Source organism: Ruditapes philippinarum, unplaced genomic scaffold, assembly GCF_026571515.1.
Source record: "Ruditapes philippinarum isolate M1 unplaced genomic scaffold, ASM2657151v2 ctg14_1_1_1_1, whole genome shotgun sequence".
Taxonomy (NCBI): domain Eukaryota; kingdom Metazoa; phylum Mollusca; class Bivalvia; order Venerida; family Veneridae; genus Ruditapes; species Ruditapes philippinarum.
Window position 1 is genome coordinate 227,391 of NW_026851921.1, and position 19,188 is coordinate 246,578.

General features: G+C 36.0%; 1 protein-coding gene across 7 annotated transcripts in view; it reads right to left on the reverse strand.

Annotated features, from left to right (window-relative positions):
• LOC132742732 (E3 ubiquitin-protein ligase HUWE1-like) overlaps positions 1–19,188 on the reverse strand; it is a 90,923-nt gene that overhangs the window by 20,485 nt on the left and 51,250 nt on the right. For 4 of the 7 annotated variants that reach the window (XR_009627467.1, XM_060731220.1, XM_060731215.1 and 1 more), the window contains exons 49-63: positions 13,697–13,808; positions 13,059–13,169; positions 12,321–12,513; positions 11,654–11,807; positions 10,732–10,861; positions 9,957–10,108; positions 8,982–9,117; positions 7,613–8,231; positions 6,960–7,252; positions 6,508–6,595; positions 5,743–6,013; positions 4,575–4,872; positions 2,909–4,026; positions 2,350–2,464; positions 93–312 (exon numbers count right to left, since the gene is read on the reverse strand). Coding sequence is in view for 6 of the 7 variants with exons in the window: in XM_060731220.1 (XP_060587203.1) it covers positions 93–312; positions 2,350–2,464; positions 2,909–4,026; positions 4,575–4,872; positions 5,743–6,013; positions 6,508–6,595; positions 6,960–7,252; positions 7,613–8,231; positions 8,982–9,117; positions 9,957–10,108; positions 10,732–10,861; positions 11,654–11,807; positions 12,321–12,513; positions 13,059–13,169; positions 13,697–13,808 (4,010 nt within the window). In the remaining variant the exon portion in view is untranslated. Of the gene's footprint in view, positions 1–92; positions 313–2,349; positions 2,465–2,908; positions 4,027–4,574; positions 4,873–5,742; positions 6,014–6,507; positions 6,596–6,959; positions 7,253–7,612; positions 8,232–8,981; positions 9,118–9,956; positions 10,109–10,731; positions 10,862–11,653; positions 11,808–12,320; positions 12,514–13,058; positions 13,170–13,696; positions 13,809–14,799; positions 14,912–19,188 lie in introns of all 7 variants that reach the window. The other 3 variants (XM_060731226.1, XM_060731235.1, XM_060731206.1) reach the window with 3 other exon arrangements.

A 19,188-nucleotide genomic window follows, 5' to 3' on the forward strand; every position in this document is an offset into this window, starting at 1 on the left:
TGAAAATAAAATCAGGATCTGTAGAGTTCCTTGAGCAGAAAACAAGTCCTTTCCTCAAATTTACCATGGTAAGGATTAAAGCATTGACAAACCTGATGTGGGAGCATACAGTAAGGCCGAGTTCACGTGCACCTGCCAGCAACAACTTGAGAACTGACAATCGTGTGGCAGTATTAGCGAAGGACAACTGCAGCAGTAGATTGGTAGCATCTTCAAGACCCTCCTCCGAGCATGACTTGGATATAAGCACCTGTACAGCCATACTAAGCTGGTTCTCTAAGATAGGATCCTCTTCCACTACCTTCTCAGGTTCTAAACAGAAAACAGGAATGTGTAAAAACAATCCAATGCCATATCATACTAAAAAACATTTATTATATCAAATATAAACATGTTTAAAATGTTTTAAACAAAAATCAACTTGGCTACTTCATATGAATAGTAAGCTTTGTTTGATTGTGTTTTTATGTCACACCAACATATATAGGTCATAAAGGGATGTTCCAGGTTTACTGGTGGAGGAAGTCCTCAGGTGCCCTTCTGTGCATTATTTCAGGTATGAACGGACACCTGAGTAGAACCACTGACGTTCCGTAAGCTAGCTGGATAGCTTCCTCACATGAAAGAATCCAAAGTCCCTGTCGATATTTGAACTCACAGCGGTGAGGGGCAAGTTGTTTGAAAGTAACGACCTTGACCACTCTGCCATGGACGCCCCTAAATAATACCCATTCAGAATACAAACTTCAACAACGCATCTAATAAACAGCAGCCAAAAGTTAAAGGTGTTAACACAAAGAATGATGCTACAATGTAGTAACAAATCAAACCAAGGTTCCTAAGAAGAAGAAACTTGCTTCAATTCCCAACACTTTCCTGTTGCTATTTAAATACTCCATTTTACACTAAAAGAGCAGAAAAATGGGAAGAGAATAGCTTATTTCACAAGAAATTCTTCTTCAACAAAGTCTTGATTTTCAGACTGAAGAAAAACAAATGTGCAAGCTAAATAAATCTTAAACATATGACTTATAGAAATGATTCATGTGTAAAAATGATTTCAGTATTTGGAAAGAATAACACAACATAAACATCATGTGTCAGAAGACTTGAAAAAGAGATTGGGTAATAGAAATAGTAAGATATTTGACGGTTAGATAACTGACAGTACAAAGTTTAGTAGTGATTTGGTAGTAATGTGTCTAATGAAAACAATGTTATACTCATTGTTATACTTGTTACTTGTATCAAACAAGTTTTCTCAGCCATATTAATATAATGTCAGGTTCAAAACTGAAAACTTAAAACATAATGTAGTCATTGAGTTATATCAAGATAACATGATATTAACTTGCTATAACTCCTGGCAGTTACTGTAGCTATTGAATTACTCCATGCATCACCACAAAGACAGAAACATGGGAAGAGAATAGCTTGCAGAACAACTACTGCTCAATCTATATATGGGAAATACCCATTAAATCAAAATTCCAACATTAGCACATTTGGTGGAAAACAGCAATTATGTTATTACAATTCTTTCAGAAAAAGCTCAGCACTGTAGGTCACATAATACTGATAAATGCTTAATGTAATTTTTCACAGTAAAGACTCACCTATATGAATAATACAACTAATATTTTGGAGTCTGCTATTATATTCAAGCAAATCTAAGAATTTTTGAGAATGTTTTTTTATAATTGTTGCTTGGGTTTAATTTATTGTATCACATGGACACTGTTAAGGTCATTCAAGAATCAAACACAATGGGTATAGACAAGAGATATGAAATGTAAAACCTCAACCAGTTGTTAACGAAGACCAATATTAGTGCAATGTAGTCACTGATTTACAGCATGGCATCTTGTCAAGAAACTTGCTATAAATCCAGACACATTACTATTGCTATTGAATTACTCCATGTAACACTAGGACAGCAGATACATGGGAAGAGAATAGCTTTAAAGGATATAAAGTTTATTTAAGCGATACCGAGAGCCAACTCAGAATATGTTTTTTTTTTCTTCCTTTTTTTGACAATATATTTGCAACTTCTTATGTACTTTTAAAATGATTGAGTGAAAAAAGGGTAGTTTTACAGCTCAAAATTTTTATATTTCCTAATCCCACCCTATTTCTGTTTGATAAAATCTGACAAATAACTGTTTCAATTAACCCCAAATTTAAGGAAAGGGCCCCTTCCCTTATCTGTGAAAAAAGTCCTGTCAATTTATACACCTTTATGACACAGATGGCAGGAAAGCATATTATAACACTACATTGTAAAAAATCTCACAAGATGCTAAAGGATTACAGGAATGCTGCTGTTTCATTACTACAGCTACATACCTTTCTTCTGTTGTACAGTTTGTTCAGTTTTCTTCTCTTGTTTGTTGGCAGCAGCTGGCGTTGTCTCAGATCCAGTACTTCTAGTAGCCTCCGTGCTGGCAGCTCCACCTGGTGCCTATTAGAGCAGAAGGTAATCCTGTTATTTATATCTATTATAACACCAAATGTTTAGAAATCTGAAAACTACTAATAAGTATCAAATGCAGAATCTTTAAGCTAATGTATCATCCATTCTAATGAAAAGCCAAAAAGTGTTGCATTTCCTTCAAATCATTAACTGCTGATATTTGTTTTTAATAACAAGTTGTTTTTGCCAGTTTGCCGCATCTGACCAGTGCAGATCAGTACATATTTTGTAATTTTCCTTGAAAGACAGACAAGTACATAAAGATATTTAGTGTGGTAAGGGTGTTTGTCTTATCAGAAGTATTTTCACTATGAGAAAGAAATTTCCTAGAGCCACAAAAACTCTTCAACGTCCAAGAATGAATATATATAGATTTTATCGAAATTCTTAATGAAAATCACTTTGAAAACAACTTGATAAGCAATTATTTACCTGAGCCGTGGGTTGTGGAGGGACAACTGCTGCTGTATTCTCTTGCCGTGTAATTATAGATGGCATTATTTCAATGGCACGAGCCTGACTACTGGTACCAGCCCCTGAACTTCTCTCACTCTCCGACAGACCGCCGGAAACCAAGCACAATAAACGCAGTAGACGGTCAGTGAGAAGCTGACTACGTTTTATCACAGGATGAGACAACATTGCCATTAATTGACCCAGCGGAGAACTATCAAATTCTTTAAAGCCTGGATCTTGTTCACTATTTACATTGCTATGAGTTCGTTGAATACCTTTTCCTTTTTTACTGCTACATAAAGAATCTAACTTCACGAGTAATTCCCAAAAGTCAGTGTCACGATTATCCGATTTAGAATCCTGCTTTTCTATAGTTTTCACTTTGGGGGTAGCCCCAGTTGCAGAGGTCATTGGAGTTTTTGTTTTATCACTCTCTTTTTCCTTATCATTATCACAAGTTTGCACTTCCTTTGCCTTAGATGGTAAAAACTGATTAGGAAACATTTTAGCTAAAGAGATCAATGCATCTAGTACATGGCGACACACTATCGGTGACGCCTGAGGATGGATTGTCACACAAGTGTTTCCACTAGACGAGTGTTTCTTGCCCATGGCTCTATGAATCTGGAAGACATTTGCCCGACAGCCTAATGCTGCCTCCAGACTGATTGATAACCATGGTCCCTGGCTTCTCGACTCCATCTTACTACTGCCTGGTCCCTCCGTCACCATGGCACTTTGTGATTGAGACTTTTTTCCTTTCCCTTTCTCCGGAGTTCTCATTCTTTCTTCAATATCTACTCTCGTTTCAGCAGTTCTACTTAAAATTGATAACATTGCTCGCAGTACCCATACCCTAGTGGGGCCATGATAACACAGATTTCTTAACACACGGTGCAATCGGCCAGTATTCAGTTTTGGCTCATCAACAAATAACAATACAAGAAGACAAGTTAAAGCCTCATGATCTAGTAAATGTCTACCCCGTAATTTTAATGTATTAGCAAATGCCATACTTTCTCTTCCTCCACGATCACCGAAGATCCAATTTTGGCCAGATCTAGGACCACGACCAAGTGTACATCTAATCGTGCCTACAACATAGAAAAAAAATCAAATAAGAAAGAGAAACTAACTACAGATGGAATCAATAAACCTATAGGAATACAGAGATGGCAGTACAAAAACAGTTTAAAAAAATAACATGCTTTTAAATCAGATGCTAAATTAAGTGTAAGAAACTTTGAGTAACATGCAATATCATTGAAGTATACTCCCTCAACCAAAGACCTTGATTGAAGTGACCTTTAACTCCACTTAAAAGTTAGAGGACCACGTTAGGCACCTAAGTTATGTACCTAATAAAAATGAAAGACATCTGTCAATAAATGAAGGCTATACAAGCAAATGTGTTAAAACAAATTCTTAGCATCATTGGTCTTGCTCTTGACTCCAGTCACTGAAACTTAATATGAAACAAGAGTGAAAATAAATGAAGTTGTTAGGAAAAACTTTGGGACAGTGCAACAGAAATTCAAAAGGACAAAGTGATGACTATATGCTCTGGAACTTTTTGGGGTATGCTTTCTGGACCAAATAAATATACACAGAGTAGATCAATGCTAGTAAAATGACTATTTACCTGCATGTCTGAGTATAGAAGAGAGAGAACCACCAGATCCTGGTTGTGTAAATAGTCTCTCTTGCATGATTCTACGATGACGGTCCTCCAACTCTCTCCTCAAAGTTTGAGCTTCAGCAGCGAGGTCTGCTGGTAGTACAGCCATCATGCTATCATCCATGTCGGCCAGCACAGACTGGCGCAGTGTCGACGGTAGTGTCGCAAAGAAACTAGCTGGGTCAACAGGTGTCTCTGGATTTGTTGTTGGATTTGTCTGTGCAGCCAGACGTTCTTGTTCTATACGCTGCTGAGCTAATACCTTAAATTGGTGAAAAATATAAACCATATTATATCACTTGCACTGAACAGTACATGTGTAAATTTAATAAAATGAATAAAAGATGTGAAATACATATAACAAAGTGGGTCAGGTTTAAGTAGATAATAAGTATGTTTTGACAGTTTAATAGCCTTCATCAGGGTGTACATTTGTACAAGTTCACAGCCTGAGAAAAGAGATACAATATTGGTTTTAGTTTCTCAATCTGAATAAATATATTTCATAGAATAATGACACTTCTTTCATCAATGGTTTTATTTCGGACACATGAAAAAGTCAGCTTTACGTTAACAAAGTCATTGGATGTTGATAACAGGTTATGATAATACAACTATAGTAAGTTTATATGTAAAATTTAAGTAAAAATTTTAAATTCATGTTATTTCAATATAATGTAGTCTCGACTAAAGCAAAGGACCTAGAAAAAGGTACCGTTCTTTAATGGCAGACACATTACTATTGCTATTGAATTACTCCATGTTACACTAGAACAGCAGAAACATGGGAAGAGAATAGCCATAAACTGGAGTAGTGAACAACCTGGTACAACATCAACCTCCAACAAACAAATGACAATGAATCAATTTTACCTGCGCCCATCAAAATACAAGCAAACCTAGTAAAGAAGTTAACATAGACCAGCTTGATAAATGTTTGCATCTGGCATTTCTGTCATTTTATAATCTATCAAATCTTTCCTGAAGAATGTTTGCAGACGGAATTCTTTCTGTATTTTTTATTTGTTGAGGGGCACAACAGAGGCAGGCTATCTAATAGCTTATACAATTTACAAATGGAGACAATCCATTTAATCAACACTATGCACACGGATCCTGAATTCATTATTACCTCTTCCTGAATATTTGGTGGTAAGGCAGCCAAGAACTCTGGGTTGACCTCCATCCCCCCAGCAGTCTGGTTCTGTTGCTGTTCTCGAGTTCGAGCCTGTATACGCTGCATTCTCAAGTGGTCAGCTATAACCTCAGCTCGGATGTTTTCAGGAAGTGCAGCAAGAAACGATGGATCCAAGCCTTCAGGGACACCACCTTCACTGCCTTCACCAGCACTTGAACCTGCAGAGGGTTGACTACTCTGTGGGGTTGATTCTGAAGGCTGGGTGCTGCAGTTACAATAACAATCACTGAGTATTACTCAAGTTATGACAATTTTTAACAATTACTAAACCTATAATTTCTATGATCAAAAGAGTGATTACTGTTTCAGTACAAGAAATGTTCTGATTTTTAGGTAGAACTGTCTAAGCAATGACAGTAGTGAGGAGGATCCCTCTATAGAATGCAGTCAAGGTCTTCAGCATACATTAAAATAAGAACAAAATGCCACTCTCAAGCTATGGATTGGAATAATCAATAGCACCAAGGACATCAGATCTTTTACATGGTTAGGTTATGCAGCTAGATGGCTCGCCTAACATGACCACCAAAGTCTGAAATAATGGGGGGCACCTAGGTTCTTCTTACATCAAAAGACCTGGACAGTCACTATACCACATTCACAATGTAAGTGGGACTTCTTGAAACCCAAAAACAGCAACAAAATACATTTAAGATTTCATCTATAAACAAATAATTCATATTTATTGTTTAAAGTTACCTTGCGAGTGTAGAGACTGGTGTAGCACCATCTGTTATTGATGTCAGATTGGCTAATAAACGATCAGCACTTATCTCCTGTGGACTCCCTATATCAATAGATATATGTATAAAATATATTTTCAAATAAAAACTTAAACTCTAAACTTTAAACAGGTATTTCTCAACCATATGGCAATAAAAACATCACATGAAGCAAAATGCATCTGTAAATCTATCATTAACTATAAAGGAGTAACTATAGACTTCTATGGAAACCAAATTAACACTTTTTAACTAAGGATTTCTTTTACAGGAACAAAACATTTTGGTTATAAGATTATTAAAATTTGGTTTAAGATATATCAAATTATCTTAGCTTATTTGAAGCATGTATTTTGCTGACGAGTTTACATAAATGTAGTAAATCACCATTACATAGAACAGAATATACCATATCTTGGCTTAACTCACCAGAAGTAGAAGAATGCACAGTCGCTGCATCAGAGCTTGTAATGTTGGATATGTCCTCTGGAGTTATCAATCCTGATTCAATATCGGACCTAGGTGGCGCTCCACCTGTACTTCCAGAACGAGGGCCAGTTCCGGCATCATGGGATTCATCAGCATCCGCTGTCAGCAACAATGATGCAAGGTGGCTCATTTGTAGATTAGAGGATCCCGTCCCTCCCTCGTTTGTTGTTACTGGTGTTTGAGGAAACATTGAATTACGCAGATAGGACTGGAAAATATCTGTCAGATTGTTCCTGAAAATAATTACAATACCTCTAAAATAACTATTCCCAAATAAAGAAATTTATTTCCTTCTGAACTTGTTGGAATATTCCAGAAAAATTATTTTGAAATCTGGCCAGCCTTTTTAACACAAATAATTAACACTTTCCTCAAACAATTTCAAATAATAGATAATTAAAATGTTTCATTCTATTCCCTACTATCTTTAAACAAAGTAAAATAATTCCAAAGTAAGACCATCATTTCTTATTCACATTCAAATATGAAGGAAACGAGACATGTAACAATTACACTTGTATTCCCGTAAAATTTCCTGGAGTAAAATATCATAATCAGTAGGATAATCGAACAAGGTTTTATTGGCTACATACCCTGTTGCTTGCTGTCCTGATCCAAACCTGTCCAATCTTGGGGCCATAGGTGTAATGAGAGGTATATTTTGGTAGGCAGGAGTATATTGTGCTGCTGTGGGTACATTACTGAAAGATCCACTTGTGGTTACCGTAGAAACAAGCCCTGATGGTATTGGTGACACAAGTGGTGTCAACTGAGGCATCGTCAAGTTCGGAAACTGATCTGACATTCGACTGGAAGAATTTGACGATGGCGTAAGTCCCATTGACACGGGAAGAGGCTGTCCGCTAGAGGGTGTGACTTGTTCTGGAAATGATGGATTCGGAACTGGCATGGTAGGTGGTGCAAATATACTAGATACTGTTGGACGGGTAGCCGAAATCGGAGTTGTGAACTGTAGAGCTGTTGGCAGCGGAACGAGCATCGGAGTGGACAACAAAGGATTTCTTGTCGTTTGGGACCTCTGTAATGCACTTGCCTGACTGGACTCGACCACATCTGGTGATGGGGGTGACGGGATCATTACTTGGAATCCAGTTGGAATATCAGATGTGGTTACAGCTGTACTAACAGCTAATGCTTCTTCAACCATCTGTTCAGCAATGACTTCAGCAGCTGCTGCAGCTTCTGACGCACCTTCAAATACATCAAAAATAATTTGATAAACACCAGTAATTTCACCCAGTTTTCTTTCCATTAACATTTGATTTTTTTATTTACAATGCTTTTAACTGTTGTAAAAAAGACTTCTGACTTTAAAATGTATTCTGACTTGTAAAGATGAAAAAATTATTGAGAGTTTCTGACATCATTCAAAATGTGGCAACACAACAAATAGTACATAGTTTTATGAAGTCTACAAAATTCATTTGTCTGAAATACTATACAATTCATCAAATATATATATATATTTTTTTAAGGGATGGTTGGGTTTTATGTCGCACCAACATAGCAGAGGATACATGGAGATTTTCAAGCTTAAATGGTGTAGGAAAACCTCAGATGCCCCTCTGTGCATTATTTCAGGAATGAATAGGCAGCTGAGAAGTACCACCCACATTCCGTAAACTAGCTGGATAGCCTCCTCACTTGAGAGAATCCGAAGTTCTTGATGGGATCCTAAACTACAGCGGTGAGTGGCAAAGTAGTTTGGAGTGAATGACTGTAACCACACAGCCACAGACATCGCTACAAATACAGTCGTATCTTATATGATGTGACCAATAAGAAGCATAAATTATACCCCATAGAATGGCCAAACTATGGTTGCCTACTGAAATATAGGAAAAACTCAAATACACTGTTATCTATGAACTGACTTTCTAAGTGGGTTTGAATTCAGTTTGTACAGCTATAATTCTATATATAACGTATGCTAGTACTTACTAATTTGTCCAGGTTGTGTTGTGGTGGTTGTTGAACTTGTAGATACTGCTGTAGTTTCACCAGGTAGAGGGATGTTGCTAATGTCAAGTATACTTGTACTCACTGGAGGTAGAATACTTGTGGTTGCTGGTGATACCTACATATACAAGTCAATACCAGATTAGTTCATTGGGTAGAAAAAAACAACCGCTCTTATCATCTGTGTAGGCCATTATGAATTTTCTATACACCAAACCTAATTATGGGGAAGGAATGATTGGAAGGTATATGGTGATTTTGATATGTTTCAATTCAAGTATTTGTCTCACCAGCACTGCTATGACAACTTTCCAAACTTTTACCGATGCAGACTGGGATGCTTCTTAAAGTAAATTCATGGTTCATACAAATTATCTGAAGCAAACAACTTTTTTCAAGGCCTAAAATTTCAAAATGAAGAAGTAAAATGCAGTTAGAAGCATTATCACCCATAAATAAATTTCCTTTGATTTTAACTTTTTTACAATCTTTGTTGAATCAAGTCAAAGGTTTTTTTTAAGACCATTCAGTTAATCATAAATTTTCTTTTTAAGGTTTTCTTCTTTTTTCTTCTTTCTTTCTTTCTTTTTTTGGATATCATATATCATTTTCAAGAAGTGTTTTGCAAGACCTGTGTGAACTGTGTATATCAAGAGTGACCAAGCACCTCACTTGAACCATCAGCCCAGATAATCCTATGAGCCGCGTTACGACAAAACCAACATAGTGCATTTGCGACCAGCATGGATCAAGACCAGCCTGCGCATCTGCACAGTCTGATCAGGATCCATGCTGTTCGCAAACAAACCCTATTACAAGTAGAGAAACTGATAGCGAACAGCATGGATCCTGATTAGACTGCTCGGATGCGCAGGCTGGTCAGGATCCATGCTGGTCCCAAACGCATTACGTTGGTTTTGTCATGACGTGGCTCATATAAAAACCAGTATCACTAACCTCCATTTTCTGTTGTTCAGCATTTTTCTTGGCCTGTTCCTCTAACTTCTTAGCAGCTTCTTCTTCTAATGCCTTCTTTTTCTTCTCTCTCCTCTCGGCCAACTCTTCATCACGTTTCTTCTCCAAAACCTCAATAATTTCTGGTTTTATAGCTGCATTAAAATAATTATATATTCTCTCATTATAAACAACCTTTATTTCTTGATGATTAACATATCTATAGACTACAGTTTACTGGGGAGCTTGAATTCATCACTACATTGTATTTGTAAAAATATACATTGTAATTAAACAAAAAAACATGTTTATTGCCTTTCAAAATACGTTTGGTTTATACAAATTTATTTTAGTTTGTGTTGGAAGCTATAAGCTTATTGAAACACTCTCGAATCCGTTCCTGGAACCAACCAGTACTAAGCAATTTAAAATTCCTTTAACCTGGTCTTAAGTAATGCAAACATGTATACTTCTCTACTACAGTCCATGTAGTACTTTGGAAATTGATAATGTCTAATAAAATGTTAATTTAAATTTGTTCAGGTTTAACACAAAGCACAAGCTTTCTGCAGAACAGCATGCTCCACTTGCAGATCTAAAGAACTCGCACAAAAAGGATCTCTAATGCCACCATGGGTAAGGGTATAATGGCAACAAACATTTTTTCTAATGTTTTTAAATACTCAACAGTTTGAGACAAAATTATCATTGTTGATTTTGAGATATAGAAACAAGTTAACGTTTTCAACAATCTTATATTCAAAGATACAATTCCTACCTGCCATACAATCGTGTATACTGTCCCCATCCAAAACTTTGGCCTCTTCTGTCCACCTGTTTAGTGTATTTGGCACGCTGGATAGGGTCCCGATACCCATGCCACCTCCAGTGTCCGGTGGGTACGAGTCCTGATAATGATAATAAATGGACAGTGAAAACAGACCTGTTTAGTTATACATCAAAATCTTAGTCACTTATTACAGTGAGGATCATTTGACGACATTATGGAATGATTTACCTCTTATGCAATCTTACCCATCTATACCACTCAAAATAAGTTTTTGGTACTGTTCCAGTGAATTAGCAAACATACAATGTGAATTAATCAGAACTAAGAGATTTTCCAAGATAGTTTCTTGAATGTGATCAAAAGTTTCTTGTCATTAAACATGCAAACAAAATTCTTAGAATGAGGGAAATCAACAAAGCTTAATAGGAAAGACATATTCTCACATGTAAAAAGGGGGCATTTTTTCTATTTATATATTTAATAAAATAATCACTGTGACCTATCTAAAAAAATTTTTTTGGTCACATCTAACAACTATGGAACAAATAGATTACCTTTACCATATTGTTCCATAGCCATTAAAATAGAAGATTGTCAGATTATGGTAAGGATAACACCAGAATATTAACCCTTAGCTGTCTTAATTAACATAAGGATAAATGAGCCGCGTCACGACAAAACCAACATAATGGGTTTGCGACCAGCATGGATCCAGACCAGCCTGGGCATCTGTGCAGTCTGATCAGGATCCATGCTGTTCGCTTACGAACCACATAACAAGACAAGAAACTTGATAGCGAACAGCATGGATCCTGATCAGACTGTGCGGATGCGCAGGCTGATCTGGATCCATGCTGGTCGCAAACCCATTATGTTGGTGTTGTCATGACGTGGCTCAAATAACACATACCTGAAATAGTTCCTCTAGAATGTCCTCATCCTGTCTAGAAATGATTCTCAGGTCATTGTTGGAGAGAACAACTCTAGTATGTGCTGGTCCAGCCTGGGTGTTCATAGTGTTTGTTAACTGTAATACTTCTGCAGCAGTCTGTGGACCCAGTAACCTAGAAAAAATATTCCGTTTTATATAATATTCAATATAATATTTCCCCATTAATGAAATAAATAATTTGTTTGAATCCTGTTGACAATTTCAAAAGATTAGAAACTATTTTCTTTCCCTGTACACAATGACAAGTATAAGATATAGCTTAATTTTTTTTTCTATAATATTTCATGTTAAAGTAGCTGCCATTTAGAGACCATGTTATCATTTATTCCTGTTGTCCTTGATAAATGACAAAAAAACATGTTCATTAAAAATCCTCCACAAAAAAAATATTGTCTAATTTGTTGAGACAGGTATCAAAATGTTTTCTCTGTCTTTCCAACACAAGCTTTAAGTCTAGTCCTACAGCAAGTGGAACATTAATCTCGATTAATTATTTCTAATTCTGTCATGTTCTGTCCCTTTAACAATAATTCTAGCATGCAATCCAGTTAAATTTGCCAGCCAGATTTCATCTTTGTCTTCATCATAGTATATCTCTCCCTAAAATACAGATAACAAGTTATACCTTTGCAATATAACTGGTGGATTCGGTGGACGTGGGAAGTTGACGTGAATGGTCTGGGAGAGAGGGTTATATCTACACGTGCCACGCTGCCGTCTCTGTAATCTCTGGAGCCGCGTCGAGTCCGCTTCTGATTGTCTCACTAGTAGAGGATGGATCATTGTAACATTGCTCGGTGCTGGTGGCAAACTAGGGGCTGAAATCACACAAGTTTATATACATGTACACTATGATACCCTCATTTAGTCAACAAAATGCCACATCATCCTATCAAATTCTCTTCAAAAAATTAATTTCACAATAGTCACATTTTAACTGAAGCATAGGAAAATATGATCAACACACAAAAATAAATATACAATAGATATTACTGAATTTATTAGCTTTTCCTCCCATAAACTTTTTTTTAAAATTTTATGCACATTTAAGTTTTTTTTTTTAAATTCTTTTTTAACAAAATTGCATAAAACATACATTCAACATGGCTAAATTGAACTTCAGCACAGACTTGCTTAACTGTAACCTGGTTATCTCATCAAATCAACCATTTTGATCTTTATATAAAAATCTTCATAACAATGGCAGATAATAAAATATAGCAAAAGCAAGGTCATTATATAAATCTATGGTTTACAACCACACCAACATGGTCAAATGGCAACTTTTCAGCATTAATCACACAGCCACCATAGGCAAGTTTAATTTAATACTGCAACATTTATAATGTACGAGAAGAAGTACCTGAAGTCTCATTGCCATTGTTATCATTATCATGGAGTGATATTGGCATCTGGTAGGTACGCACATGGCCATTATCTAAAGCATTGAACACAACATGCTGTGAATTGGAACCTGCATTCAACAAGAAGTCTTCTATACAGACAATGTGGTAAAAAATAGAGTTGAAAAAAAGGTACAAAAAAAAAGAAGAGAGTGCTAATACTGCTTATTTCTAAATATAAAAAGTTTGTTATTGCAGTCAAATGATTTTCATAACAAACTCTTATACAGTTAAATTCTGTTTACACTAAATCTTTAAATCATAAATGTAATATATTTTTATTTTTTTTGGTTTGGTTTTACATCGCTCCACCACAGTATAGGTTATGTGGCGACTTTTCAGCTTTACTGGTGGATGAAGACCTTCTTCCATGTATTATTTCAGGCACGTGAGTAAAACCACCAACATTCCCCATAAGGTAGCTGGATAACTTCCTCACAATTTGCACCCACAGCAGTGAAGAGCAAGTGATTTGAATTTAACGATCTAAACCACTCAGATATGGTCACCCCTTCAGTAAAATAACACCGAAACAATAAATAACATAACATAAACTAATCCTTCAAACAACCAATCTACCAATTTTTCAGGCACTTACCTGAACCACCAAACATTTCATCAGCATGTATTACAAAGTGATCATTGAAAGGTCGACCAAATGGGGCGTTCTCTGGCTGAAAATCAAAGTTATCGGCCTCCATATCTGACCCCTGCAAAATGTTAAACAAAGGAGATGTTAAGTTAACGATTTATAAAAATTAAGCAAATAATCAAGACCACATTTTGAAATTATTGTTTGAAGGGTAAAGGTTGTCTGCCTTTTAACACAGGCACCTGCCTTAACAAGTACCTGCCTTAAAATCCAAGATCATGCTTTTCAACCTTCAACACAGGAAATCAGTTAAAAAGTCAAACTGAATTCACAACCATGTTTCTTCATATGACAATATAATTTTAATAAACAATTCATCTCAATCAAGCCAATTTTAATATGTTAAATAAATCATAGGAGGAGACATTTTTACATGTACCAGCCTGTCTGAGGTCGGACCCGTTGTGTGCCGCATTTTGAACCACACCATTTACTGACAAGAATGAGTGGCTTCAGTAGGGAAAGTTTTTCTAGCTAACTTTATACAGCTCCATACATCAAAGTCTTCTATACAGACAATGTGGTAAAAGATAAGAGTTGAAAAAAAGGTACAAAAAAAAAAAAAAAAAAAAAAAAAAAAAAGAGAGAACGAAATAAAGTGCTAATCCTGCTTATTTCTAAATATAAGAGGTTCGTTATTGCAGTCAAATGATTTTTATAACAAACTCTTGCACAGTTAAATTCTGTTTGCCCTAAATCTTTAAATCATAAATGTAAATTTTTTTTTTTTTTTGGTTTGGTTTTACACACTCCACCACAGTATAGGTTATGTGGCCACTTTTCAGCTTTACTGGTAGATGAAGACCTTCTTACAAGCATTATTTCAGGCATGAACAGGCATGCGAGTAAAACCACCAACATTCCATAAGTTAGCTGGATAACTTCCTCACAATTTGCACCCACAGCAGTGAAGAGCAAGTGATTTGAAATTTAACGATCTAAACACTCAAAATATGGTCACCCCTTCAGTAAAATAACACCGAAACAATAAATAACATAACATAAACTAATCCTTCAAACAACAATCTACCAATTTTTCAGGCACTTACCTGAACCACCAAACATTTCATCAGCATGTATTACAAAGTGATCATTGAAAGGTCGACCAAATGGTGCATTCTCTGGCTGAAAATCAAAGTTATCAGCCTCCATATCTGATCCCTGCAAATGTTAAACAAACAGGAGATGTGTTAAATTAAGTTAACGATTTATAAAAATTAAGCAAATAATCAAGACCACATTTTGAAATTATTGTTTGAAGGGTAAAGTTGTCTGCTTTTAACACAGGCACCTGCCTTAACAAGTACTGCCTTAAAATCCAAGATCATGCTTTTCAACCTTTCAACACAGGAAAATAGTTAAAAGTCCAAACTGAATTCAAACCATGTTTCTTCATATGACAATATAATTTTAATAAACAATTCATCTCAATCAAGCCAATTTTAATATGTTAAATAAATCATCGGAGGAGACATTTTTACATGTACGAGCCTGAGGTCGGACCCGTTGTGTGCCGCATTTTGAACCACACCATTTACTGACAAGAATGAGTGGCTTCAGTAGGGAAAGTTTTTCTAGCTAACTTTATACAGCTCCATACATCAAACTTCAGTATGGCCATATAAGATAGCATAGACAATTTTATTTCCTCAAACTAATAATTCATGCATGAGGATTTCAACAATGACTGGTCAGATGGCATAAATAGCTTTACAGAGATTTTTTGTCATTTAATGACTCCCTTCAACCTAATATTAGCACATACAACAGCATTAGTGATGGGTAAAAATAAGTGAGCATCCTGGCGGTGGTCTTTCAAATAAAAATACACCACATTTTACATGTAAATAGCATTTCTGAAATTTGAACCACAAAAATTTGATGAATCCAGAAATCATGTTGACTTTTCTTGAACTAAGGAATTCAACAACTCCCTAGCTTGATTTGAAGTCAGTTTTTTATAGCTATCCAAGAACTCCACCAATCATCCCTGTATCAAATGACAGTGGGAAGAAGATAGCTTCATCTGTTACACAGTTACGTTAAACTAGAACTCCGCGAGTCGGATGTGTCGCCTTGTGAACAATGTAGTTTAGGAGAAATGGCCAGGACAAAAATGAAATATGAAAATAACAAAGGGCAATAACTAAAAAAATAATAAGTGCAGAGCAGCAGTTTCTGTGCACTTCACTTCTTATCAATAAGATCTATCATTCTATGATGTTTCAAGTCCATAGCTTTCATACTTGAGGAGAAATGACCAGGACAAAAATAAAGTAAGAAAATCAACAAAGGGCAATAACTCAAAAAATAAGAAATGCAGAGTATCAGTTCTTATGCACTGCACTTTTTCTTAATGAGATCTATCAACCTATGAAGTTTCAAGTCCATAACTTTTATACTTTCGGAGAAATGGCCTGGACAAAAATTAAGTATGAAAATTAACAAAGGGCCATAACTCAAAAATTATGAAAAGCAGAGTACCGATTCTTGTGCACTGCACTTCTTCTTAATGAGATCTATCATCCTATGAAGTTTCAAGTCCATAGCTTTTATACTTAAGGAGAAATGGCCCGGACAAATTTAAAGTATGAAAATAAACAAAGGGCAATAACTCAAAAAATAAGAAATGCAGAGTACCTGTTCTTGTGCACTGCACTTCTTAATGAGACCTATCATCCTATGAAGTTTCAAGTCCATGGCTTTTATACATTAGGAGAAATGGCCAGGACAAAAATAAAGTATGAAAATTAACAAAGGGCAATAACTCAAAAATAAGGAAGTGCAGAGTACCGGTTATTGTGCACTGCACTTCTTCTTAATGAGATCTATCATCCTATGAAGTTTCAAGTCCATAACTTTTTTAGTTCAAGAGAAATGGCCCGGACAAAATTAAAGTATGAAAATTAACAAAGGGCAATAACTCAAAAAATAAGAACTGCAGAGTACCGGTCCTTGTGCACTGCACTTCGGGTTATTGAAAGAAGCATGCATACCAAGTTTGAAGTCAATCAGACTTATAGTGACTGAGTTATGCTCCGGACAAGCTTTAGGGGACGCCGACAACGACACAGACGCCGCCGCCGACGACAAAAGTAACCCCTATATGTCACCTTTTCAAGGCGACACAACAAAAAATGTTTCTTGTTAAGCTTTTACCCTACTTGAACAGTAAGTGATTAGCTTTTGTCACCAGTATAGAGCCTAGTCAGCCTGTAAATCTGGTCAGCCTGTACATCTGGCCAGCCTGTACATTTATTCAGCCTGTACATCTGGTCAGCCAGTACATCTATTCAGCCTATAAATCTGGTCAGCCTGTGCATCTGGTTAGCCTGTACATCTTGTACATGTGGTCAGCCTGTACATCTATTCAGCCTGTACATTTGGTCAGCCTGTACATCTAGTCAGCCTGTACATCTCTTCAACCTGTACATCTATTCAGCCTGTACATGTGGCCAGCCTGTTACATCTATTCAGCCTGTACATCTTGTACATGTGGTCAGCCTGTACATCTGGTTAGCCTGTACATCTAGTCAGCCTGTACATCTATTAAGCCTGTACATCTGGTCAGCCTGTACATCTGGTCAGCCTGTACATCTCTTCAACCTGTACATCTGGTCAGCCTGTACATCTATTCAACCTGTACATCTGGTCAGCCTGTACGTCTGGTCAGTCTGTACGTCTTGTCAGTCTGTACATCTTTGTAGTCAGACTAGGCTCTATACTGATGGCCAACAACTTTAAATTTTCATCTTGATATTCCCCAAAAAAACAAGCAATTATCATAGTATTGCAAGCAATCCATAAGTCCCCTACCGGTTGGAACCCCATCAACATTCTGAAGGGCCATTCACTAATGTTTCAATTTTTCTCTATTTTAAGTAAATTTGTTGGAAAAGTTCTTTAAAAGTGATCACAGGAAACAGTTTTTATGAACAGACAGACAGACGGACTGAAGGACACTCTAAAGTTAATATTTGAAACATCCCTGTTACCAAAATATAACATTTTAAAAGCAAAATTCTTAAACAGGAAATAACTCTTGAATTAAAGATGCAATTTCATAAAAATTTTCAGCTCTTTTTGACTAATCACAAATATTGTTATATTTGCCATGTTTTAAGCCTATTTGTTGCCAAGGCAACTGATATTTTTTCAAAATAGGAAGAACAGATAAGACATGCATAATCTCAAGACTGCCATCTACCCATATGTCAAGTTTCATAAAAATATTTCCAGTACTTTTTGAGTTATCACTGGATTCAGTTTATGTGTAAAATTTGCCATATTTTCAGTCTATGTGTTGCCATAGCAACCAGAATTTTCAACATAGGAAGAAAAGAAAAAGACGTGCATAATCTCAAGACTGCCATCTACCCATATGTCAAGTTTCATAAAAATATTTCCAGTACTTTTTGCTTTATCACTGGATCCAGTTTATTTGTAAAATTTGCCATATTTTCAACCTATTTGTTGCCATAGCAACCAGAATTTTCAACATAGGAAGAAAAGAAAAAGACGTGCATAATCTCAAGACTGCCATCTACCCATATGTCAAGTTTCATAAAAATATTTCCAGTACTTTTTGCGTTATCACTGGATCCAGTTTATGTGTAAAATTTGCCATATTTTCAGCCTATTTGTTGCCATAGCAACCAGAATTTTCAACATAGGAAGAAAAGAAAAAGACGTGCATAATCTCCATACTGCCATCTATCCATATACCAAGTTTCATAAAAATATTTTCAGTACTTTTCAAGTTATCGCGGGATCCAGTTTTGTGGACGGACGGACTGACGGACGGACGGACAGACGGACGGAGGGTAAACCTAAAGTCCCCTCCGGTAAACCGGTAGGGGACTAATTAAAGCTGGACAAGTTCAGTTTAAAAATTCAGTGTGTCAAAGCTGTACGCCTCCAGATGAGCCAAAATGATTCAAGAAATTCTAACTTGAGAAAAATGTACTAAAATCTTAAGAAGAGTAAAAAGATTCAAGATTAAGTTAATAATATACATGTTGTGTGCGATTAATGACTGATTCTGCAGTATTTACCAACATATTTCTACTGCTTGAATAATGCAGGGAGGGCTGTTTTTGGTAATTTCTATAGATTGTAAGTGCCATTTTCAATGAGTAAATTACTTTCACTTACAATATTTTAGTTTAAAACAAATATTCAAAATTTTCATGAAAATTGGCATGAATCTGGACGACAACAATGTGAGATGGCATTGATATTTCAATCTGCATGGCTTATCCACTTGAATATAAAAAGTTTTAAAAACTTCAATTTATTGATATATATAAGATATCATTCATTTACTACAGCCACAGAATACAGGTTAAATACATCCTTTATCTGGAACTAGAAAGGTGTATAAATCTTTCTTGAGTTTTTACTCATAAAAACTCCTAAACTCTCATATATATTCTAAT